Raw genomic sequence first — 25,810 nt, forward strand, 5'->3', positions numbered from 1 at the left:
TCAGTTCCCGTCTGAACAAGGAGGAGGTGGTTCCGGATGATTCCTGTGGACCCTTCCAGACCTGGTGCTCCGCGAGTCTGTGTAGGGAGCAGCCCCAGAACCTACGAGGCAGGCGGGGTTGGGGAGTCTGGTCAGGACAGCCCACCACAAGGAGAGGAGGAGAGAAATGCAAGACCTAGCTGGCTTCGGCAGTGGGGAGAAGGGGGAGGGGGAGAAGGAGGAGACAGAGGAGGAGGAGGAGGGCCCGAGGGGTGGAGGGGAGACAGACCCAGCCCAGAGCTCCGAGTGGTTTCCTGTTGCCCGGCTCTAAACCCTCCACATTCCCGCAGATCTTCACACTGCCTGGAGCGCACTCCGCCAGCCACCCGTCTGCCACTGAGGTACGCATGCCCCCTGCCTGGCCTTTCCCTCTTCTGGTTGCTCCACCCCGACCCCCTAGTTCACTTCTGCAGTGTGTGTACAGAAAGAGGAGCTGTGCTGGGGAGGTCTCTGGGTCAGGGACGGGTGCGCATCTCCTTCGGGCTCCATCAGCGCTCCTCCCGCTAAGGGCAGGAGCCACGGACTCACTGCCTGTTGCTTTTCAGGTGGTGTAACTTGGTCTCCCTTTTAGGTTTGCAGAAAATAATCTCACTGTGTCTTTGGGGGAGTGTTTTCTCTCTCTCTGTGTGTGTGTGTGTGTGTGTGTGTGTGTGTGTGTGTGTGTGTGTTTCTCTGTGCCTGCCTCTCTGGTTTCAGAGGCTGCCGGCTTTTCCGCTGTGCTCCCTTCGCAAATGTGGCAGCCTGCTTTCCTAGGAATATGATCTGCTCACAGCTGCACAGGGCTGGCTGGCAGCCACGGTCTGTCCTGCTCCCCATTCCAGGAGAAGACTCTTCCTGGACTTGGTTTTCGGTCAGGGGTTCTGTTTTCCAAAAGGAACTTTGCATGAATGATAAATTCATCTCTGGAAGGCAAATGGAGGGTCTCTACCGAATCAGCACCTCTGGGAAGGCGTCTCTTTCCCAGGAATTCTCCCCCACTGACCCCTCCCCCTCCAACACACGTACTCTGAAATAGCACCGTCAGACTCCTGGGTTAGGCATTGTTCTCATCCTGGGCTGCCGGGGTGTGAGCACAGGAACTCACTGGCAGTAGCCCTTAGTGTACGTGGATCTGAAGACCCCAGACATTTGATATCATCCAACCAAGCCTCTGGGTCCTCTGGGAGGCTGGGTGTGGTGGAGGATGTTCCAGGAAGGGGAGAAGGGGGGAAGGCAGGCCAGAGAGACTCCCAGGGCAACCTCCTCACACCCCCATGTTTAGAAAGCCCAAACTCTACACGGAAATGGTGGTCTAGCCTTTTAGGATGTTAAGTCCTCTTTGGACACAATTTTTCCTGTCTTTACCTTCCTTGGCTCCATTGGCCGGTTGGTGAGTGGACTTCCTGGGGTCTGAGGGACACCAAGGGAAAAGGGGGCACTGAGATGAGGCATGTCTTCAAGGAAGGTAATGTCTGCCCAAGAGAGAACAGAGAGGCACACATTTTCCTCCAGAAAGGACAGCATTCTACGCAGAACACAGGGAGAATGTTCTTACTAGCGATTCTCTAGGGTTAAATTTCTATCTTCTCCAAGTGCTGATGGGAGAGTGAGAAGCAAGTAAGAAGTAGGTTGGCAGACTTAAGCACACATTCTATGTGCTGTCTTAGGTAAGTAGGTCCTTTGGACTTAGTTTCCTTATCTGTAAAGTAAGAAGGTTGGACTTGATGGTCTTGGCGGAGCCTGACATCATCTGAAAATTTCAAGGGAAAGTCTTTTAAACCAGAATCCACAGACTGGCTTATGAATGGGCTTTAAGACATCTGCAAGCCACTTAAATTTTTATGTATAGTAGTAGTAGTGGTGGTGTGTGTGTGTGTGAGAGAGAGAGAGAGAGAACGAGAACAAGAGGTATTCACAGCCCTTAGTCTTAAGATATACTCAAATGGATGTACTACTTCCCAAAGAGCCAGAGGGCATGATGATGTGAGAGATGGAGTGTGGGACTGGGAGCAGATGTATATTTGCCGGAGGATAAACAATTTTGAAAGGGAGTGGTTGGGGGAAGAGAGGGTTAACTCACAGTGCTCAGCTGCCACATCGACAAAGCCCAAAGCAAAGGGAGGGGGGAGGGGGGAGGGGAGGGGGGGAAGGGGTGCCTGGAGAAGGAATCAACTTTTGAAACTTTCTCCAAGTCCCACCCACAGAAAGGCTCTTCTTTGCCATGACTCATTCTGGGAGGAATGTGAGTTGCCACGGTAACCTTTTTTTCAGGGTCTCTGCCTGCTGGCTGGGAGGGGACACTGAAACACTCAGAACATCAGGCTCAGTCTGAATGTCCCCCACCCCACTCAATCCCCAAATATCAGGACAGCAAACTCTAGGTCCTGCCCTGCTGATCTCCCAGGATCGCAGGGCAGCTGTGGGCCTGTGATGAGCCTCCCTGAGCTGGTGTTTGAAGACCTGAGTTTTAGTTGCACTGCTGTTTGGGAGGTGCCATTTGACCTTGAACTAATAGATTCTCTGTTCTGAGCCCCAGTTTATTCCTTGGTTAAAGAGCAATAACAATGGTCACCTCGAGGCAGTATGGTGTGGAAGAAATGGGATGATACACAGGAAGCACTTGGTACACCGTGGCCCCCCCCAGTCGCCCCAAGCGGTGGGTTTTTAGAACGAATAAACATGGCATCCAAAGACTTGGTGAAATCATTTCCATCTTTTTTGTTTGGCAGCTCTGTCATCTTAGGGTTTGTATATAACTTCTCTTTATTAAAAGTGCTAATAGGCACATTTAAACAAAATAAATGTTTAAATCCATTTTGATTTGGGCACCTTCGTATTTCCCAAGAGTGTTGTAGCCTCCAGTGTGAAAAGAGCATTGGCCAAGGCGATGGTAGAGGCGAGTCATAACTTGCGCTGAGTGACATTGGGTAAGAAGACCTTTTCCCTCTCTGGGCCTCCTTTTCCTAATCCGTTAAATGGGGAATCTAGATGGTCTCCAGGGGCCCTTCCAGGTCTGAAGTCCTGTGAACCTAAAATCCAGAGATTGCTTTCATGAGAAGAAATAGCTGGCCTACGTTTTTAACCCCGTGCCCCTAGTTGGAAAGGAAACAAGAGAGGAGGGGGCTAAGGGATCTTGGGTTGTGTAACAGTCCTGCTAAAATCTTTATCCCTCTATAGAGACTTGTCAACCAATAGCACGGCTGGGGATTGCTATTTACAAGAGCAGCTTTCCTTGCTGAAAATAAGCTATAAATAGGAAAGGATGGTGGAGAAAAGGCAAGAACTCAGGATGTGAGGTAAATGGGAGACTATTTGGCTTTTGAGGTTATTTAGATAGGTAGCCAGATGTGCAGAGATCAACAGAGACGGACACAAACCCACAAGGAGTAGACTGTAAACATTAATTTTACCAACAGGCACCCACTGGCACAGCTCAAAATAAATGCCTCCACACGTGCGCCAATCCAGAGGGTCATGCCCTCACACGCCCCCCCCCCGCCCCCCGGAGCCATTCGTTGACTCGCAGACAAGTTCCAGGTATACAACTCGATGCACACACAAACCCTGGTGCTGACCTACCTGGGCCCCAACAGACATGCTGCGCCAGGTGGACGCTTGAAGACACCCACACAGCTTCACGTAGAGGTCCTCGAGGCCAGAGGTCCCCTTGATAGACACACTGTCAGGTGGTGCAGACGAGACTGCCGTTTGTAGCCACATGCGAATGCACCCAGCCAGACGTAACTACAGGTTACAACAAGGAGGTAGACACGTTGTACACATCCAGGACCAAATCACTGGTTGTGCTTTACAGGTAGAGAAACGGAGGATCAGAGACGGAGGATAATCACCGAAGGTCACACAGCCAACTGATGCCTGTGCCTAACTTCCAGACGTTCAGACATGTCCAAATGTTCACTTTTTTTTTTCTTTTTTTGTTGGTTTTCATCTGGTCACTTTGGTTTCACGCCCGTACACCTCCTTCTGTAGGCAACAAGCCCTATGGATGATCAGTGACAGCAGTATTTCTCTCTCTTTGCTGGCCAGTGTGGCCTTTGCCATGAGGGCAGCATGATGTGGCTAATAGGTGGCTGCTTCCCCCCACTCCTCACTTCACCCGTCTTTAAAGGAGGAAAGAGAGGGCTGGAGCTGAGCCTTTCAGCCAAACCTGGGGATTAATGAAGCTACTGCCTTTTCTCTACAGCACAGAGCCTGGATCCTGACCCCAACCCTGAACTCAGGGATGGCTGGGCTGGGCAAAGCCAGAGCCAGCAAGCAGTGACTTGGCAGAATTATTTAGAAAAGCAGTCTCCTCTTATCCAGGAGGAAGAGATGTCTTAGACAGGAAATTAGCTCTACCCTCACTCTCAAGACATAGAGCTTCGTGTCTATAGAGAAAAAAATATGGATAGAGACACCAACTCTGTCCAGAACTAGGTTCTTTCAGAAACTTGATATTAACCTATCTCATCTGGGGATCCCTCTGGGTCATCTTATGTTAGTCATGGCGTTAGGATCCCAGACTGATCAGATGGAAAAAGAAACAGAGCAAAACAAGGTGAACATCTGGATGTTTCTGAACATCTGGAAGTTTAGTGTCGCTACCAGCCTGCTGTGTGACACTTGAGTGAGTTATTTTCCCTCTCTGAGCCTCAATTCCTCAAAATCAGAAGCGTGGCAAAGAGGTTTCACGTGGCTTGACAACACCAGTCATTGGTAGCGGCTGCCAGAAGAACTGTGTTCAGGATTCAGATGCCACCCTGTGCTTTAGGGGGAAGGGTCATGTGATCGCTTAGTAATGTCTGCCACATGCACTGCAGGAGCAGGTGGAGACATTTTCACCATGTATTTGCTATCTTTGGTATGTGACAACCTGGATTCTGACGTTCTTTCTCGGCCCCTCCTTTTGTGGTCACCCCCATGCAGCAGTGGCCCATAGAGGGAGCCAAGGAGGAAAGCCCGAAGCTCCACCCTGGGCCTCTCCTAACCACCATGAAAGAGCGAAACGTGGCATCTTAGATGCCTTTGTGGAACCTCGGTTAGGCTGATTCTAGTCCCGAACTCCAGGGCTGCTTTGGAGTTGCCCCAGAACCTCTTCACTTCGAGGCTTGAGCACCCATTAGCTTCTTCCCTTCCAGCAAGAAATATTAAAATTTTCAGACTCAAGGGACAGGCTGGGAGGGATGATACTCTGAAAGGCTTCTGCCTGAGCCGACTTAGAAAGTCAGGGCTGAAAGAAACCTCAGGGACCACCTTGCCCCAGGATTTTCAAAGTGTGTTCATAGGAGACCCCAGAGATGCTCCAAGGCGTCTCAGCGGTGTCTGAGTGTGGAGGACTTTCAGCCCCCATCTCAACTCCCCTTGTACCTGCTTTTGTTTTTTTGTTTTTTGTTTTTAATTTCAAGCTGATTCATTGAACAGATTGTAATGAACTCATGTTTCAACAAATGCGAAAGGCTTTTAGCTGCTTCAGATATTGGACTCCGCAGAAGACCTCATTGACAGAGAGGGCTTACATAATTTTGACCACCACTGATCTGAAACAACCTCCTCGTTGTGCAGATGAGCAGGGCCAGGTGTGGTCCGGGAAGGAGAGGAACCTTCCCTAAGTTTGCACAGTGAGCTGGGAGCTGCGTTGCCAAGACTGCATCCCAGGACTCCCGACGTCCATGTCACGAGACCACCTCCGAGGGGCTGTGCTTGCTCCCCGGCGAGTCCAAGTGTGGCCGAACCGGCTGCGGTGGCGCCTCTCTGGCCTGGCTCGGACCTCCTTCCAAGTCCCAGCTCCCTGGCGGGCCTGGCTTACAGAGGGGGTTCCTTTATTAGCCTCTAGACTTGTTTTTCTCTTTTTGGGCTTGTTTACCAGGAACGTGTGTTTTTGGAACCCTTGTTTCCAAGCCAAACAGTGGGAGAGAGATGCTTGGTGTGCGTCAGCAGCCTAACTAAGAGGCCAGCCTGGGGCCCAGCCTTCGTCACTGTGTTCTCTGGAGGCTGGGCTGGCGTCCCCTTGACCAAGAGGAGCAATGTCTCCTTTGTTCCACCCCAACACCCTTTCTCCCTGGGCCACAGACAAAGAGCCGGGATTCTTGCCCTGGATTCTTGAGGGGGATGGAGATTCTGGGATCCGCAGATTTTAAGATGCTCTTCCAAACAACACTGCTTACTTCTTGTATTCTCTCATATAAATCACCCAAGAGCCTTGTAGGTGTATTATTTCCATTTTACAGATGGAGAAATGAATTGAGGCCCAGAGTGGGAGAGTCACTTTCTGAAGGTCACACAAGTTGCTAAGTGGCAGAGCGAGGATTTGAACCTGGACATTCCATCTCCGGAGCCCATGTGCTTGCCTTTCTGCTACATTGCATAACCACTCTGCCTGACCACTGGTTACCTTTATAACCACTCTGATGTGGTAGCCACTAGCCACATGTGGCTACTTAAATTTAAATTAATTAAAATGAAATCTAATTAAAAATTCAGTTCATTTACACTAGCAATATTTCAAGTGTTTGGCAACCACATGTGGCCAGTAGCTACCATACTGGACAATGCAGATATAGAATAAATTCATCATCTCCAAAGGGTTCTATGAGACTGCACTGCTCCGTAAACCTCTCTACTCAAATCAGATTTGATGATTACAACTCAGATTCTGTTCTTCCCGTTCTTAAGAGCCCATGATTCCAAGACTCAAAATCTATAAAATTCCATGAGTCTGAGATTTCCCCCAGTTGTGACATTCAGGGACTTTTCAGTGTCCAGGGAGAGCCCGAAGGAGGCCCTTTATATTTTGAGGGAGATGAACTGGGGGGCTGGCTGTACTTTTCCATCCCCAGAGTCTTTCTAAAGAGAGAGAAGTGACCTCGGCTTCGGGTCCTGCTGGCAGCCAAGGACGGGTTTTCAGCCGTCTCCAGAGCAAATAAAGGCAAAAGGAAGGGACTTGATGTACGGAACAGGAGGAGGAGGTGGCGGTGGGGTGGGGGTGAGCAGTGTCTGCCTTTGATGACCACCAAGCCAAGGGAAACACACCCCGTGTTCCTGCCCTGGCCCAGCCTCCTTTCCCTGCACCTCGGGCCAGTTCACAGCCCAACTGGGCTCCATTCAGGTGAGCACCTGGGAGGGATCAGCTGCCAAGAGAAACTGTGAGACGAAGAGCTGGCCCGTGGTGATCGGGCTGCCCGGGGCCTCGTTCAGCCCTGCCGCTCACTCCCTGGGGCTCTTGGAAGGTTTCCTCCCCTCTCTGGGCCTCAGTCTTCTCAGCTGCACTATGGGACCGCAAGACACGCCTTGAGCCTCCAGTGGGATGCCTGATTGTCAAAACACTTTGGAAAGGATAGACGTAGGCATCATCACAAACTAAAGAGATACAAAGGAAGGAGTTTTCATTTAATACTAGTCATTTCTACAAAGCTGTTGAGATTTTCACTGGGCATACCAGATTTAGGTTTGATGGCAAAGGATGTGTTCTGAATGCTGGGGTTTGGCTCTGTGTCGTGACCTCCCTGGGGTTACTGTTGCCCCCCATGAGCTGTGCAGGATGGCTGCCAGACCTGTTTCAGAGAGCCTCAGGGAGGGGTCCTATGCATGTGTAGGAAGTATGGCCGTGCAGCTGTTCCCCTTTCCTCTCATCCCATCATCTGGAGAGAAAGGGTTCTGGGACTGGTGATGGAGCACTGGGCAGTGGGCAGAACCCCAGATTTGGAAAATAACTCTTTCTCTAAGATTTGGGGTCATTTTCTTAACACTGTCACTGCTTTTCTGCCTTTTTCCTCCACCCCCACACGGGATGGAACATAGTCCCTGTTAGGCCCAGCCCCACTCCACGCACGAGAAGGGAGTTTGTCAAGGCAGTTTGACTTGCAAGAGGCCTGAATGTTGCACAATTTCCTGCTCTCAACCACAGGCTCATCGGGAAAGTGGGACTAAGGGCCCTCCCGTGCCTTGTCTGCCAGTGTGTCAGAGCTTCCCAGGGGACAGCATGTATGTGAGGCCTTTAGACACTATGAGCACTACAAGATTTAGAATTATTTTTCAGTTCTCGCTGCAAAACCAACGGCAGGAAGGGTGAGCGTGCTCCTGGGAAAGATGTGCAGGAAGAGGGTGGGGAGGCAGACAAAAAAGCTGACCAGAGCTGGTCAGAGAGGGGGAGCACGGTCAGAGAGGGGAGCGTGGTTGCTCCGCTCAGATGAAGGACACGGACTCCGGAGATGTTGGTCTTCCTGGCTCTTTAACCGGAAGCTTATTACATTTCCAGTCCTAGCATGGACTAGTCAAGTCCATGACATGACTTCTGTCACTGGAGCTCAGACGACACCTTTTTGTGTTTCTAGCTACCAGTCTCACTCTGCCCCTTTGACTTGAAACAGTCTCAGATAAGTCCTCCATCGATGCTTTCTCTTCTGTTCCATTCACAAAATCATAGGCCAGGGTTCTCTTGCTTGTATCTTCCAAATGGGAAAGCAAGCAGGGAGATTTTTCCACCTCTAGGCCTGGGAGGGAACAAGCATACAACTGTGTGGGGCAGGAACATTCTACAGCTGCCTGGAAAGGGAAGACTGGAAGATTGGACTCCTCTGGGAGCTGGAGCCAGGGTGACGCAATGCCAGGCCCCCAGGCTGATTCCTCTAAATTTCTGTTAGTTTTATTTCAAACACATGCCATGAAATAGGAGGTGAGGTTTTGTGTCTATTTTAATACAACAAAGGGTCAGTATGAAGTCTGCTCTTCCTCTGCCTATTTCTATTGTTCAAATACTACAAGTGAAGAAGGGTTATACCACAGCTAATGACACATGCCAAGATCAGCATGTGCCTGCAACGTTTTAAGGGCATTTCAAGAACCCAGTCTCCAACCTCAAAGCTTACCTAGTCTAGCCCTCACAATAATGGAAGGGGGGACAAGGTCTAGAGAGGACAAGCGATTTAACCAATACATCCAGATAGTTTTGAGGCAGATCAAGGACCCCTGGCATTTAATTCCAAGCCAAGTGTTTTGTTGTTGTTTTTTTTTCCACGGTGCCAGGGAATCTCCAAGGTGCTTGCCAGTTGAAAAGTCTTGGCAAGAACTAGGGATGATGAGCCCAATATAGAAGTTTGTGGGGGCAAAAGAGGGAAGACATGGTCACTGGTCACCTTGACTAAAAGCTGCTCAGGGCCTGAGGGAGCACTCTTGTTTTGTGTAGCCACAGGAGGAGGAACAGAGTAGACCAGAAGTTTGAGGGAGGCAAATTTAGATCCATACAAGGGAGAGCTTTCTAAAGCCATTTGGAAATAGAAGTCCATCTAGTGAGAACATGAAATAAAATGTCCCCACTACAGTTCCTCTGTGAGAGATGGCATTTTGGCAATGAACCATCAGAGAAGATTCTGCTCCCAAATCCCTTGCAGTCATGAGATTTTTGGAGTGAAGAGCTCAGCATCTGGAGAATGAGGTCTCACCAGTGACCAGGGCAGGAGAATGTTCTAGATCTCAGCTAACATCCTTTAGCTGTGAAGGGGAAAGAGGAGAAAACATGAACACATGCCAAGTATTTGGATAGTTTCCCTCCAGAGAAGTGCTGCCCCTTCTGGGCAGAGCAGAGAAAAATGTGGCTACCTTCAAGTTTCCATTGGTCACACTCTGAGACTGTTGTTCTTTGTTTTAGAAGGTAGATCTCATTGTCTCAAATTGACAGGCTATTAACTGCCCCCCTCCTCCTTTCAGACGGGGTAGGAAGGAGGAGGAACAGGAAGAGGAGGAGGGTTAAGGGGCTAAGAAAACAAACAAAAGAATCCTAGAACGTCAGGGATTTAAGGGTCCTTGAAGATGATCTGCCTCAGTATTGCCCCGGCTTGACTAGTTAGCCAACCACCTTTGGTCAACCACTACTTAAAAACTTCAATAAGTGTACTGACAAAAGAGACTTTATATCTTTACCATATATGGAGAAATCTTTGTCTTTTGTCATAAATGGAAGGAAACTATAAAAATAAACACAAAGAAGACAAAACAACTTTGCTGAATTCCAGCTGGATATAGTTTCCTGTGGAGGCTCTGAGCCAGAGGCCTGCTCTCTGTTACAAGGAGATAGATGAGTGCTAGAAAGGTACTAAAGACATCTTAGCACCAGACTGAGGCTTTTTCTTCATATAGTCGGGATTGGAAGAGAATTGAGGAGAAGCACATTTCTCTCTCATCTTTCACTATAACTTAACACGCACCATCTAAAATTACCTCACATGTCACAGGAATTCTGTGTCAGAAGGAGCTCTCCATCAGGAAGCTCCCCGCTCACTCAACTCTCAATCTGTGTCCCCCCACAGGGTTCCCAGCACCATGAGGGCCTGGATCTTCTTTCTCCTTTGCCTGGCCGGGAAGGCCTTGGCAGCCCCTGTAAGTACCTAAAGAGCATATCTGCTTGGTCTTCCTCCCACCACCAGCTCAGTGGCATCCAATCTGCCCGCCTTGGATGCTTGGAGGGGTCGGGGATGTCCCTATCTCATTATTTTACCTATTTTTTTTTTTTTTTAAGAAAAGGTAACAACAGCGTGTGGCCTAGTTTTTTTTTTTAAGATTTTATTTATTTATTTATTTGAGAGAGTGAGAATGAGAGAGAGAGCACATGAGAGGGGGGAGGGTCAGAGGGAGAAGCAGACTCCCCGCTGAGCAGGGAGCCAATGTGGGACTCGATCCTGGGACTCCAGGATCATGACCTGAGCCGAAGGCCTATTTTTTAAAAAGATTGCTTCTTACACTAATAAGCACGGAGAAAAATTGAGATGAGGACCACTGGATGGAGAGTCTGGGGAAGAAAGATTTCCATGTAAGGAGAAAGTGAACAGAGAGGGCTGGTTAGTTTCCAAATCAGTGAGGACTATTTGGTTGCAAGCAATAGGCTCCAATCTGGCCAAATTAGTGGGAGAAAGGAGACGGGCAAATTATAAAATCAAAGGTATTGGGGAGGACTGGAAAAGCGCAGGTTCAGGATCTGGGAGGTAAGAACAAACAGACCGTCTTGGAGATGCAGCCATCTGAATAGATCTGCTCCAGCAGTTTCACATCTTGAGAAAACTTGCCAAGAAGACTGAAAAACAATTCAAGGAGAACTGATCTGGTTGGGCTTGGGTCCTGGCCCAGCTTCTTGGCCAGGGGAGTGTGGAGCACCCTGACGGACCGAGAGTCCCTCCAAGACTTGCATGCAGGGGGCCAGCAGTGGTCATCCAAAGCCAAACCGGAAGCCATTACTGGAAGAGGGAGGAAGCAGCATGTGGCCGACCGACCGTTTCTCTCAACCCCTGATTCCCTCATCCTCTCTCCACTAGGAGGTGTGAGTGATGGTAGACTCTGGCAGGTAGATTCTGCCAAAAGATTGGGCAAGGTTAGCATTACTTTTAGAAGCAGCCCCAGCCAGCCAGGTACCTCGAAGTTGCATGTTATCTTGCTTCTTCTTACTCCCAAGTTGACATGGCAAGAAGGAATCACAAAATCACAATAATAATATCATACTTGTGGGAAAGATAATGACATCTGTTAACATGCATGATGTTCCTGCCCCATCGGTCTCTGTTTTCCCACTCTAAACTGAAAGGAGTTCGTCTGCTTCAGTGGTTTTCAGATTCATAGGAGTTCAAAGCAATGGAAATGCTTTTCTAAGCTAAATCTTCGATAGATGCCCCAGATATAAAATATAGAAAGGGGGGTGCTCCAGAGTTCCATAGGACCCTTGTGTTTGGCTTATCTTTTGCCCTCATCACCCCACCCATGGCAGTCCCTGAGGCACAGCCTTGGGGATCTCTAGGGAGCTGCTCTCCTAGCTCCCCTGGCTGGAGGCACTTCAAGCTGGCCTTGGCCTTGACCTCTCTGAACTCCATTTTCTCTTTCCAGCAGCAACAGGAAGCCCTGCCTGATGAGACAGAGGTGGTAGAGGAAACCGTGGCTGAGGTGGCAGAGGTAGGTTGGTGGGGAGCCCAGAACTCCACATTCATTCCCTGGAGAAACCCGATGGGTGCTGTGGGGTCTCGACCCTGGAACGGGGCATTTGCCCCTTCCCATGGGCACACACAGCATTTTGGCATTTTGGCAGACAAGTCCTCCATTGATGCTTTCTCTTCTGTTCCATTCATAAAATCATAGATTTGAGTCCTGTATGTCCCCCAATCCTGACACATTCCTGAATGCTTCCCAAACCTTCCATGACACCTTAGAGTTGGGAACTATGATTTTGAAATTTTTTAATTTTAGGCTGCAGGACAATTTTTCTTAGGTGGTCACCCACAGTCTCCCCATACGTTAAACATAAAGGGGAACCTGCTGTGGTATGGCTGGTGGGGGTGGTGGGCTTGGTACCCCTCCTGTCCCAACACCCCTGGTGCCCTCTGAGGCATCTCGGTGGGCCTGTATAAGTCCATCTAAATTCTGGACCCTGGCATTTGTGCTCCCTGTACCCTGGGCCTGACACACCTTTCCAGCTTGTCTCTCCTCCTGTGGGACCTGAAGCTCCAGGCAAGTCCCCTCCAGGGTTTACCCCTGAGGGTAGGAGCCATTTGACTCACCCTTCTCCCTCCACCCCAGGGACCTGTGGGAGCCAACCCCGTGCAGGTGGAAGTAGGAGAATTTGATGAAGGTGCTGAGGAAACTGAAGAGGAGGTGGTGGCTGAAAGTAGGTCCCTTTCTCGTGTCTTGTCATATCCAGTCTTTGCCCTCTGCTGTTTGAGCCTGGGGCATGGGGACAGCCTACGTGAGTTTCCTTCCTAAGGAAATTCAGGGTGGGCTCCTCCTTGCAGGGTGGGCTGTGGAGGAGAAAGAGTGTTGACTTGAAAGTTGGAAATCTTCTCTGGAATCTGGGCATGATCTATGTATAGCCAGGCTGTCTGTGCTCTGAGTGTCAGGAAGGGATGTTCCCAAGCTGGAAATGGCCTTCTCCCCTCACAGCTATTTGCCCTGATGCCAAAGTTGGGTTTCACGTTCCCACAGAGGTCACAGGTCCCATGTGGTCACTGCACTCCTAGACGACCTCTGTCTCAGCCCATGCCCCAAGTGGGTGCAGACCTGAAGGGACTCCAGGAGTTTCCACACGCATTAGCTTATTTGATCTGCACAGGAAATAAGGCCTGGGAACCTGATAGAGCTCATATAATGCTATGCTTGGAGCAGGTGCCAGAAAGAGAGAAATGTCCTAGGGCCTCCGCCTCCAGCCCACCGTGCTGGCATCTCCATCCCACACAGTGGAGAGACATCATACCCAAGGGGTTAACAGCATGGACTTGGGAGGCAAAGGCACCTAGGTTTGCCTCTAAATTCATTGACTCCTGCTGAGAGCGCCCTCCGACAGCCTACTTAGCTCCTCTGAGCCCAGCTTCCTCATCTCTAACACAGGACTGATGCAGACGTAGACCCTCACCCCATGGCTGGAGGGTTATGAGATGAGGCACAAGAGCACTTGGCCCAGTGCCTGGCAGGGCAGGCATCCAATAAAGAATGACTCAAATACCCCACATCATGCATCAGGAGGAAACGGCCAGATTGAGCTGTCATCCCGAGGGCATAGAGTTTTTGTTGGAGCGGAGGGGCATCTACTGAGTCCGTTCCTTCCCTTCTCCAGGCCCACCCTCATCCGGTGTTTACCAGACACAGCTGGGCTCTATTGTTCGGCGTGGGCCTCAGGGCGCTTCTCCCTTTTCCTTTACAGCCACTCAAGTCTGTTTTGCTTGGCCTCACAGCTCCCTGGCTCCCTGACAACAGCCGATTTTCCAAGTCATTCTAGAAAGTTTATTTTATTTTATTTTATTATTTTATTTATTTATTTTTGAAAGTTTATTTTATGATCCAAAAATGCCTCACTATCACTGAGGAACAGAGAGCTGAAAACACAGTGATTGCTTCAATCCTCAAGGGAGTTATATGGTATCCAGTGCTTCTGGGTCCCAGATTAAGCCTGCAGCTCCCCAAAATGTGCCTGACCCTGACCTCACACTGAATCTCTAATCCCCAGACTGAGCCAATTTCTCCCTTAAGTGCCAACTCCTGGGCTCAGCAGAAGAGACAGGAGGACTCAGGGCTGCCCAGAGTGAGGAGTTCTGCCCAAGGATCCATCTGGGTGGGTTGGGGTGGACCCGGTGGTGCTAACTACATGCCCTTGTTCTCTACCAGACCCTTGCCAGAACCACCACTGCAAACATGGCAAAGTGTGTGAACTGGATGAGAACAACACTCCCATGTGCGTGTGCCAGGACCCTACCAGCTGCCCTTCCCCCATTGGCGAGTTTGAGAAGGTAAGGGCAGGGGGCTGGGGGCTTGGGCCCTTGTAAACATGAGGAGTAGCTGCCCACAACACTGGTGGCTCGGTGGCTCTATGGGGCAGCTCCAGTCTCAAAAGTCCCCTCGCTAGATAGTCACAGCAGGAAAGTGGAGGTAAGGCTCTGCCCGTCACTGGGTCCCTCTAGCAACCAGCAAGAATTTATTCAGCACCAGCAGGTTCCCAGCTCCACACCAGATCCAGAAAGGAATACGTTAAGAACATCAGACACTGAGATAGGGCCTTTCTCGGCTTGGGAGCAGCCTAGCAAAGTATCAGGTCCAAAAACATGGGTTTTGGCTCAGACTGAAGTTGATTTCGAACCCCATCTCCGCCCTTGTTATCTGTGAGATCTTAGCCGAGTGCAGAACCTTTCCAAGTCTCAGCTTTCTCATCTCTGGGGATAGAAATAGTCTTTTTTCTTAGGACTGTTGTGGGGTTTTGTTAGGTAGTACTTAGTACTTAGTACCCAATATATGCTATTTAGTTATTTTTTTTTTTAAGATTTTATTTACTTGAGAGAGAGAGCATGAGTGGGGGGGGCGACAGAGGGAGAAGCAGACTCCTCACTGAGTGGGGAGCCCAATGCGGGGCTTGATCCCAGGATCCTGGGATCATGACCTGAGTTGAAGGCAGACACTTAACCCACTGAGCCACCCAGGCGCCCCCCAATATATGCTATTTAGAAAAAAATCTTTCAAACCCATCCATTCTTCATCCAACCATCCATCCATCCATCCATCTGTGCAATTACTTATTGAGTGCCCACTCATGACCACCAATGTGCTGGTGATGACCTAGCTCAGGACAGAAAATCTGGTATTAGCATTGTTCCCACAACCTCCTATCTGGGTTCTCCATCTTTAGTCTCTCCCCAATACAACTTCTCTGGGTTCCAAACTTTAGCATCATTGTTAACTCTTCCCTCCTTATCCCTCTACCCGCATCCCACTGGTCACCAGTTCCCATCAACTCTCCCTCTGCAGTGATATATACGCAATTCTAAGTAAGTATGTGCAGGAGGTGCGACATAAGGCTCCCTGCCTCCTAACACAGATACTTGCTGCCACTGTCCTTGTTCAGGCACCTCTGCTTGGCCACCCACATGTACAGAGATTCATTAGGAGGACTCATATGACTCAATGTAGGGTTGTACTCACAGCGAAGACTTATTACGGTAACATGTTAAAGATACACAGCTAAATAATAATGGAACAAGACATAGGGAGAGTCTGGAAGAATCCAGGTACAGGCTTGCTTACTTTCTCCACCTGCATGAGGGGTCTCACAAAAAGCACTCTTTCCCCAGCTACGGAGATGCAGCCACATGTGAGCAATGTTTCTGCTCAAGTAAGCCCATTAGCGACTTAGCATTCAAAGTTTTCATTGAGTGCTGCCTAGCACGTACCCAAATTCCAGACTCCCAGAAGGAAAGCAGACATTCAGCATAAACCGTGTTGTTTGTACACGCGATCTAGGCACAGTGAGGCATTCTTATCATCTGTGGAAAGTTTTATAGTGGTGCAGGGACTTGTTTACCGGCCAAGTTCCCAGATGCCAGCCAAGGGCCAACATCACAAGCAGGCCTTTCTAAGCATAACAATCCCAGGCTTGCTGTGTTAACTTTCCCCTGTACGCTGTGCTTTTTTGCCATCCCCATCTTTAATTCATCCTTTCCAGAGATGCTAGGTTTCTTCTCCCCTATCTCAGCCTTATTCAGTCGTACCTCTGCTGAGAGACCAACAGAAGCTCTCAGCAGGGGCTGAACATTGGCCTGGGAGCCCCAAGAGTGGGTTCTTCTTGCAGCCCCGCCACTAACTCCCTGTGTGATCTTGGGCTAATCACATTCCTTGTTGGCCCTTTGTGTCCCCATCTCTGAAATGGGCAAAGACGGTGGTACCAGCGACAGGCCTTGGGAATGAAGGCGAGGTGCTCTATGCTTTGCCGACAGGTATGCAGCAATGACAACAAGACCTTCGACTCTTCCTGCCACTTCTTTGCCACCAAGTGCACCCTGGAGGGCACCAAGAAGGGCCACAAGCTCCACCTGGACTACATTGGGCCTTGCAAATGTGAGTCTGTCCTTGGGCACTGCCAGCCTCCCAGCTCACAGAGAGAGCACTGAGCTGCTCTGCCGTCCCGTGCTTTGTGACATCGGGCAAGTCTCTTCCCCTCTCTGAGCCTCTTAGAGGGCTGCCGTTTACAAAATGAGAGGACTGTCTATGAGGAGCTTCCTCTCAACTCTGCATTCAGGACACCTCCCAGGAAGGACTGAGTGGTTGTGGAAGCACAAGATCAGGGAGGATTTTTGGGGCCTCTCACTAGCATCCAAGACAACTCATTCTTTTTCTTTAATGATGAGGATGTTCTTCTATAGGGCTAACCCAAATCTTTACTGCTTCAACATTTTACAATGCAAAAAAAAACCACCTATAAAGTGGTTTTTGTTTTTAATTAATTTACTAATTAATTAATTTAATTAATTTATTTAAGTAATCTCTACACCCAACATGGGGACTCGAAATCAAGACCCTGAGATTAAGAGTCACATGCTCTTCTGACTGCCAACCAGGCAGCCGTGGGCCTATAAAGTTTATTTTTACAATATTTGAATTTGAATGCTTTAAGATAGGGGGCATGCCTGCCAGTCCCCGTTCGGCCCTGTTACTCAGTGTTATCGCATCCTTGGCCTGATCACTCCATCACATCCCTATCTGTCCACTTAAGACATATGATTAACCACCCTCTTCTAGAAACCTGGGAGTCAGGTGTTTGCGGGAAGGGAAGTCAGGATACTGTCTAGCTTTTTGTTAGTGATGCCAGGGGCCGATGCCACTGGCCCAGGTGCCTCCTTCAGCGTTGGCCGTCTCCTTATCATTTGAAACACCCAAGGCCACATCCAGTCCTCCTCCAAGATAACACCCATGTTGTGTGTCTGGTACGCTCTGGCACCAGATGGCACTGGGGAGAGCCACTCACCTGCCTCGGGTGTGCAGAGTGCAGAACGGTGGAGGAGAAAACCAGGTTCTCTTGTGGTCAGCCCCACTCTCCCAGTTATGGGGCCCCGGGTGTGAAATGAGGAGGCTAGGGGAGGAAGGTTGACAGGAGTCTTTAGGCAGTGAGACTGAGGAATGTGCCAAGGGGACCTTTACCAAGTGGCTCTCGCTGTCCTCTGGGGCATGTTGCTCCCTTGCTCCAACTCCTAGTGCATCCCCCACAGACGCTCCCTTCCGCTCCCCAGCTGGTGGTGGAGAAGGTAGTGGTCCTAACCACAGAGGGGAATTTCCCTGGACTTAGGATGAGGGAAGGACAGGCCTCTAAGCCCCGGGACAAGCACATACCCTGGATGGTGGATGAGCTCCGATAATGTGGCCTTGAACAAGCCCCTTCTCCCCATGCTGACCTTTAATAAGTCCAAAAAGGGAGTGGACTTTTTCTGACATTCTGGGTTTCTAAGTTCTAAAGATTAGGATGGAATCATTATCACGAAGAATGTTCTGGTGGGTAAGCAGTCCTGACCTGCCCACCACAGCTAAGCTGGGCCTGTGGGTAGATGTTATTCCTCAGCCTCACAGCCTCGAACCCCTCCCAATGGTTGGCATCCCCGGCGTGGGACCTGGGCCTCTGCTTTCAGGCCCCATCATGCAGAGAGATGCAGGAGTCACCTCAGCAAGTCAGATCAGGCCAAGGGAAGAGCAGACATGTCTTTGTGTCTCCATTTGCAGAGCATTCTTCCCTCCACAGAATCTCCTGTGCTCACTGTGGTGTGAAGAAACTGGCCCAGAAAGGCCAAGCCACTCACTGTGCCAAGGCCTCTGACTGAAACAGCTGTCGGAGGAGGCCCTGGGGTGGGAAGTGTGGTCTGGCCAGTATGTTGGCCCTCAGGCATGGAGAGTCCGGGTCTGTACTGACAACTCTTGTGTTTTGGACCCTAGACATCCCCCCCTGCCTGGACTCCGAGCTGACTGAATTCCCCTTGCGCATGCGGGACTGGCTCAAGAACGTCCTGGTCACTCTGTATGAAAGGGACGAAGACAACAACCTTCTGACCGAGAAGCAGAAGCTGCGAGTAAGTGCACTCTTTCCGGCCTGTTCCAGGGTCCCTGCCTGGCACTGAGCGAGTTGGCTCCTGGCCCCGGGCTGGCTGAGGTCCACAGTCCCATTCCTAGAACTAGGCCCCCAAGGGTAAGCCTACTCCCCTGCTCTGATGAGTGCCCTTATCCTGGGTGCTAGACACAGACTTCTCACCGCCTTTGGAGGCCAAGAGTATGCATTCACCCCTTAAAGACTCTGAGAAATCCTGTAATGAAGATACCTGCTCACTTTGTTTAGCCCAGTGTCAAACAAAATGGACACAGACTGCCCTATTCCTTTTTCCTTCTGAGTCTGTGGATCTTAGACTTTACTGGATCTATCGAGCACTTGGAGTACTGATAAGGTGCAGATTCCTGAGCCCTGCCCAGGGCCCTATAGAATCAGTGTCTCTGTGAAACCAGGCCCAGGAAGCTGCATTTTAACCAACTCCCCAGGTGAGTTTGATGCAGCCGCTCTGTGGAGATAGAACGCTTTGAGATCACCCCAGGCCTCCACTCTTGTGGACGAGAGGCTGGTACCCATGTCTGCCACTTCCTTCCCTCACTTTGAACCTTGGCCGTGGCTGGTCTCTTCTGGCTCTGGCCTACTGTCTGCGGTGGAGGGGCCCTGACTGGCCTGGACCATCTCCCCTGGACCCTTCGTCACACGGCATCTTCTCCCACAGGTGAAGAAGATCCATGAGAACGAGAAGAGGCTGGAGGCCGGAGACCACCCCGTGGAGCTGCTGGCCCGGGACTTCGAGAAGAATTACAACATGTACATCTTCCCCGTGCACTGGCAGTTTGGCCAACTGGACCAGCACCCCATTGATGGGTAAGGCTTCCGCGAGGCAGGATCACAGGGGGCTGCTCTGGCTTGGCGCTGGAGTAGACGGCATCACAGGTCAGGGCAGGTAGGCACGCTGGGTCTGGCCGAAAACCTCTGAGCAGCCTCTGCCGCCCCCAGCCCCGGAGCCCACAGTCTGTGTGGGGGGTCAAGGTGGGAAGGACCGGGCAGAGGAGAAAAGATTCACACCCGAGGGGAAGAAAGCCACAGTACATTTGCACGCCAGAAGAAGCAGACGTCGGCGGGAACTGAAAATCCCCCTGACCCCTGGGCGTGCTGGCCTTGGGTATCCATGAGTTGAGGGAGAGTGAGCTAGGAAGGAGTGCAGACTCCATGGCGCGGTGCGGCGGAGGTTGGGGGGGCAGCCTGCATCCTCTCAGTCCTTCATTCAGCAAGCCCGGAGACCCCGCCCCAACCAGGCAAATGGGCCCGGGGAGTTCTTAAAAAATCCACACAGCCAATCCCATCCTCATTGCAAGTCCTTGGTTTCATTGTTCTTGCCTCTTGTCCAAATGAGTCCTGAAGCGCCGTGCAACTCCATGGCCGAGCAGGCAGGCGGCTGTCAGCAAACGAACACTTACTGAGCATCTATTATGTGCTCAGCGCTATTCTAGGGCAGGGGATTTAACAGTAATCAGGGCTGGCACGGTCCCTGCCCCTGGGACGCTCACAATGTGGCTGATGATCTGCTGCTCACAATGGAAGGAAAAGTGAAAAGGCCCCCAGAAGGCGCAGGTGGTGGCTTGCTGCATGGGAGGCCATGCGGGGGTTGTCACAACCCTCACTGCAGCTTTCTGGTCTCTTCTTGCTGTGTGTTCTTGGAGGAGCATAGAGAGGCGGGCCACCCTGTTTATGTGTCTGGGGGAGCACACTCTGTACAGGGATGCTCCTCTCTGGAGGCTCACCCCTCGTTCTCCATCCAGGCTGTGTGCCTGGAGCCCGTCCACCCTGTCGGCAACCCCCCTGGGGCTGGGGTCTCCTGAGCTCTGGGAAACTCCCTGCAGCTTCTCTCCCAGGCTCATTCCGTGGCTGGGATCCAACTGAGTCACTCACTGTGAAGGGGGAAGGAAAAAGTCAGGGGGACATCTGGAGCTCAGGCTGAGCAACTGGATTCCACCAGGATGAAAGGACCAGGAGAGAGGCTTCCCACTGGGGCTACGGGGACTGTGCATCTGGGAAAGTGCTCCAGCCTAGGCCAGGAGATCCATCCGCCCCCTCTTCTTATCCCAGAGCTGCATGGTGACCTTGCCTGAGTCCCTGCCCCCTTGGGACCTCAGTTTTTCCCACCGATATACTATGTAAGGGGAGGGAGTATTCCTTGTGGTTCAAACATTGTGTGATTACTTCCATGAGTTGGGTGGGGCGAGGGGGTCTGGGGATTAGAGAGAAAATTGGAATTGCAGTGCAGCCCCTTGGGGAAGAGTGTTTTCAGGACAACTATTTGAGGGCTCTGGGAAATAAGGAAAAAATTCATACATGTGCTCTGGAGTCAAGGCTGGCTGGAGGAGCAGGAGTGGGGGACAGTGGGAGAGAAATGAGAAGGCCTCCCTCTCGCACATTATGATATACAAAAATTCAAGCTCTATGAAGGTTTCGGTTCTTTTGACCCTCCTGCCAATCCCAGTCCTTTCCCACTTCTCCCCAGAAGGCAGCACTGTTATTATTTTGACGTATCTCTTTTTAGAGGCTTTTTTTTTTTTTTTTTTTTTTAAAGAGAGAGAGTGGGGTCGGGCGGAGGGAGAGAGAGAATCTTAAACAGGTTCCATGCCCAGCACGGAGCCCGATGTGGGGCTCGATCTCACAACCCTGAGATCATGACCTGAGCTGAAATCAAGAGTCAGATGCTTAACCGACTGAGCCACCCAGGTACCCTTAGACTCTTTTTCTGTGCATTTGTAGCTACATAAATGTGTGTCCACCAGAAACACGCATTGTTGTTTTATGGCAGATTTTGAGCTACCAATGGCAGAATATTTTCTATTTTCTATTTAAGTTTCTATGCCCCAATTCTCAGCCGATTAGGAAGCAGTTAAATGCACCAAGAGACCTTTGTTGTGAATCCATGGGATCTCAGAACAGGAAGGGCTCTTAGACATTATGGTCAACTCTCCCCTCTTTGATGGAGGGGAAACAGAGGCTCAGAGTGGGCAGCGCCTGCTCTAGGTCCCACAGCAGGTCAGTGGTACAGCAAGGGGGTAGACCGGGATCCTGGCTTCCTGTTCTGCTTTCACGTCCCTTCCTTCTGCCCTGTGGGGCAGGCTCGCTGTCTCTCCTGTCTCTCGTGGAGTGTCCTTAGGCCCTCCCTCTCTCGCCTGCAGGTACCTGTCCCACACGGAGCTGGCCCCACTGCGTGCGCCGCTCATCCCCATGGAGCACTGCACTACCCGCTTCTTTGAGACCTGTGACCTGGACCACGACAAGTACATTGCCCTGGACGAGTGGGCCGGATGCTTCGGCATCAAGGAGCGTGAGTGTCTGAGCAAAGGGGCCACCATCCTCTCCCCAACTCCCCTCTGTTTTCTCTGTCATCTGTGTGTCCATCCTCCCTGCCCGGTTCTGCTCTCTGGGCCTCGTTAACTCCTTTTTGTGCTCTCCCTGTCTGGGCGGGCCTTGCTGTCTCAGGCAGTCTTGTCCATCCGCTTTCTCTTTCCCTTCCTCAAGCATAGCGCTCAGTCTGTGCCTAGTGCTATTTTGGGAGCTGGCAGGCACCTAGAGAGGGGACAGGAAGTGTAACTTGGCAGCGTGTGTAAGTGACAGGAACAGGCCGGGGGCAGGGAGACCAAGTCCTCAGTCCCCAACTTCCTGGGTGACCTTGGGCTGGTCCCCTGACCCTTGGCCCGGGGATGGGTGGGACCCACCGACTCCTGGGGAAGCGCATCTTCCTCCAGACAGGGCTCATTTCTAATCCTGTTTTCTTGTCTTGCTTTGCAGAGGATATTGACAAGGATCTGGTGATCTAAACCCACGCCTCCTTCTGCAGTACCGGGCCCTCCCCCTTTGATCTTGCCCTTCCTGTTTCCCCCAATGTTTAAAATGTTTGGATGGTTGGTTGTTCTGCCTGGGGACAAGGTGCTAATACAGATTTAAATGAATACATTAACGGTGCTAAAAATGGAAACTGTAACCCAAGTCGTGACATTCTTAGCTGTAACACGGCTGCTGACACCTCTCGCTCACCTGCTAACGGTCCCATTTTTCTCTCGCCATTTGCTGTGCTGCCCCGTGTCCTAGTGGCGTATGGGTGGGAACTTTGATCTGCTCAAGTCTGCCTTCCACACATCCTGCATCTTCAGATTTTCTCTTCATTTCTCAGTTTGAAGTTAATACTCACCAAGTTAGTCTCTGTGTTCATTTTATTTCAAGGTATTGGTTGCCAGGGGGTCATCCCCACGTGGCCTGAAGGTGGGCAAAGGGAAGTAACAGGCACGTGATGCTGGCAGAGATGTTTCTGGGACTAGGGCACTAGTGGGAGAAAGCCCTGCAGACCCCACCAGCTGGAACCGCAGATAACAAGGCTGTCACCCAGAGAAAGGCCCTGAGCCTGTGTTAGGAAAACATATTAACACTCACATAAGCCCAGTTCCTCACCATTCCCCACCCCTCCATCTTTCAGTGCCCTTTCTTTTCATGTTAGGCTGTTTGTCCAAACTTTTGGGAGCCGGGGTGGACCATCAGCACTCTGGAATCCACCAGGCCCCGGAGGGTGGATCACCATACCCTACAGGGCTTCTCCCCTCCTAGCTGTCTTTGGGGAACGCAGGACTGGGAGGCGGTTTCGACCAGGAAGGCCAAGGTCAAGAGTGAGGTGTAGAAAATTGTAAAGTAGAAAAAGTGGAGTTGGTGAATTGGTTTTGTTTTGTTTTGTTTTTTCACATTTGGGTAGCTGTCCCAAGAGGTCTTTCCCTCGGTTTCTAGCATGTTCCTCTTTTCTCCCCCTCCCCACCTTTTTCTCTTCTATTAATCAAGAGAAACTTCAAAGTCAATGGGATGGTCGGATCTCACAGGCTGAGAACTCGTTCACCTCCAAGCATTTCATGAAAAAGCTGCTCCTTATTAATTGTGCAAACTCTTACCCCGATGTGGGGAGTTTGACAAATCTTTCAAAATAAAAAGTAACGACTTAGAAACTGCCTTCCTGAGTGATTTTGCATGTGTCTCAGTCTTAGACACCTCATTACCCTGACATGCAGACACAAGGATGGACGCATCTACACAAAACTGTACAGCTGCAAACATTTGCAAACACACTGCTTTGGTGCACACACGGGTGTCTTTATACACGGGGGGTGTATTTATACACAGGGAATGTATGGTTCCTATAAGCACAAGTTTTGATTACTTTTTTATTTATTTATTGAGAGAGAGAGAGCAGGGGGATGGGCAGAGGGAGAGGGAGAGAGAGAATCTCAAGCAGACTCCCCCCTGAGCACGGAGCCCGACACGGGGCTTGATCTCATGACCCTGAGATCACGACCTGAGCCGAAACCAAAAGTTGGATGCTTAACCGACTGCGCCACCCAGGTGCCCCAAGCTTACTTATTTTATGAACTGTGTGCTGAACTTTTCTCATTACTGAACTTCATTATGAGAAGCACCAGGCTAAGCAACTATCTCCTTCCACCATCCATCCATTCTCTTTTCCACCCCCTCATACCGATTTATTTATTTATTTATTATTTTTATTTTTTTATTTTTTTAAATATATTTTTTAAGATTTATTTATTTATTTGAGAGAGCGAGAAAGAGAGAGAGAGCACATGAGAGGGGGGAGGGTCAGAGGGAGAAGCAGACTCCCCGCTGGGCAGGGAGCCCGACGTGGGACTCGATCCCGGGACTCCAGGATCATGACCTGAGCCGAAGGCAGTCGCTTAACCAACTGAGCCACCTCACGATTTATTTATTTATTTTAAATTTTTACTTAAATTCTACTTAGTTAACATTCAGTGCACTATTGGTTTCAGGAGTAGAATTCAGTGATTCATTACTTATATACAGCTCCCAGTGCCCCTCAGAACCAGTGCCCTCCTTTTTTTTTTTTAAGAATTTTATTTTGTTTTTTTAAAGATTTATTTATTTGCCAGAGAGAGAGAGAGAGAGCACAAGCAGAGGGAGTGGCAGGCAGAGGGAAAAGCAGGCTCCCCACTGAGCAGGGAGCCCGATGTGGGGCTCCATCCCAGGACCCTGGGATCATGACCTGAGCCGAAGCGGACGCTTAACGACTGAGCCACCCAGGCGCCCCAACCAGTGCCCTCCTTAATACCCATCACCCATCTAGCCCATCCCCTACCCACCTCCCTCCATCAACCCTCAGTTTGTTCTCTATCTTTAAGAGTCTCTTAACGGTTCATTCATTCATTTGTTCATTCAACAAATGTTTATGATATACCTACTATGCACCAGGTCCCATGCCAGGTGATAGAGACTCCATTGTGGCAAAGCAGACAAAGCATTTGTTCTAGAACTTCTAGTCTAGCGGGGAATAGATTAAACAATTTCACAACTAAGTGTACCTGGTTGGCTTGGTTGGTAGAGCACGCAACTCTTGATCTCAGGGTTGTGTGTTCGAGCCTCATGTTCGGTGTGGAGATTACTTAAAAATAAAATTTAAAAACCTCAAAAAACCCACAATTCCACAACTAAATATAAATGACAAGAAGTGAGAAGTGCAGTAAAGGAAGAGTAAGAGAAACCATGAGTATGTACAACGGGAGGACACAGCATTACTCTAGAGCTTCACTGTCCACATGGTAGCCACCACCCATGTGTGGCTATTTAGATTTAAGTTTAAATTAATTAAAATTAAGACTTTAGTTCCTTAGTCACATGAGACTCTTTTCAAGTGCTCATTAGCCACATGTGAATAGTGGTTACCTATTGAACAGGGTAGATCTAGAGCATTTTCATCATTGTGGAAAGTTCTATTGGACAGGCTGTTCCATGGCTTCCCTGAGAAAACTGGAGCTGAGTCACAAAGGAACAGAAGGGATTAAGTGTGTGGAGTAGAGAGAGAGCAGGGAACGGGCAGGGAAAGAGCATTCCAGGCAGAGGGAACAGCATGTGCAAAGGCCTGGAGGTAAATGGGGAGCAAGATGAGTCCCAGGCTGGTATGGCTGGTGCACAAAGGGAAGGGTGGGTCACAATGGATGAAACTGAAGAGGTGGGCAGAGGCCAGACCATGCCATCTCATAAGCTATGGTAAGGAGTTTGGATTTTGTTTTTTGTGCACTGGGAAGTCATTGGAAGGTTTTAAATCAGAAAGACAAACAGGATTAGGTTTGCTTTAAAAAGGGCACTCTGATTCAGGAAAGAGTTAATGACCCCGTAAGTCCACAGAGCACTTTTCAAAGTTCATGCATGTTCATTGTGCTAGTGTGATAGCTCAGGCTAGTAATTAAAGACTCCCGTTTAGAGATGGAAAAATAGGCTCAAGAAGTATGCTCCACTACAATGGGCCACAGAGCTGAGTCTTCGGGTGCCAAGTTGTTCTCTCTCACCCTTTTATTTGAAATCATTTTCAAATCACTAAAATAATACAAACTCATAAAAAAAATCAAATTGTATTCTGGTGTTCTTTTTCAAGAGAAAGGAATTGACTGGCTT

The 25,810-nt window shown here is 50.0% G+C and overlaps 1 protein-coding gene across 2 annotated transcripts; it reads left to right on the forward strand.

Annotated features, from left to right (window-relative positions):
- Positions 1 to 272: 272 nt before the first annotated feature.
- On the forward strand, positions 273 to 22,328 carry SPARC (secreted protein acidic and cysteine rich). Of its 2 annotated transcripts, none has more exons than XM_028106658.2 (10): positions 273 to 380; positions 10,320 to 10,389; positions 11,881 to 11,946; positions 12,568 to 12,655; positions 14,146 to 14,267; positions 16,242 to 16,362; positions 18,226 to 18,359; positions 19,050 to 19,198; positions 21,529 to 21,677; positions 22,142 to 22,328. In XM_028106658.2, exons 2-10 carry the CDS (start codon positions 10,333 to 10,335, stop codon positions 22,168 to 22,170), a joined length of 915 nt encoding a protein of 304 aa, XP_027962459.1. In that variant the 5' UTR covers positions 273 to 380; positions 10,320 to 10,332; the 3' UTR covers positions 22,171 to 22,328. The 2 variants fall into 2 exon arrangements, with proteins under 2 accessions (XP_027962459.1, XP_027962460.1); XM_028106659.2 differs by having other exon boundaries at positions 11,884 to 11,946.
- Positions 22,329 to 25,810: the final 3,482 nt, after the last annotated feature.

This window comes from Eumetopias jubatus, unplaced genomic scaffold, assembly GCF_037043125.1.
Source record: "Eumetopias jubatus isolate StellerSeaLion01/CBP00866 unplaced genomic scaffold, mEumJub1_p1.0 scaffold_5, whole genome shotgun sequence".
NCBI lineage: Eukaryota > Metazoa > Chordata > Mammalia > Carnivora > Otariidae > Eumetopias > Eumetopias jubatus.

Coding starts and splice junctions, on each gene's coding strand:
- SPARC (XM_028106658.2), top strand. CDS start 10,333: ATGAGGGCCTGGATCTTCTTTCTCCTTTGCCTGGCCGGGAAGGCCTTG. Junction 10,390..11,880: donor GGAAGGCCTTGGCAGCCCCT/GTAAGTACCTAA, acceptor TTCTCTTTCCAG/CAGCAACAGGAAGCCCTGCC. Junction 12,656..14,145: donor AGAGGAGGTGGTGGCTGAAA/GTAGGTCCCTTT, acceptor GTTCTCTACCAG/ACCCTTGCCAGAACCACCAC.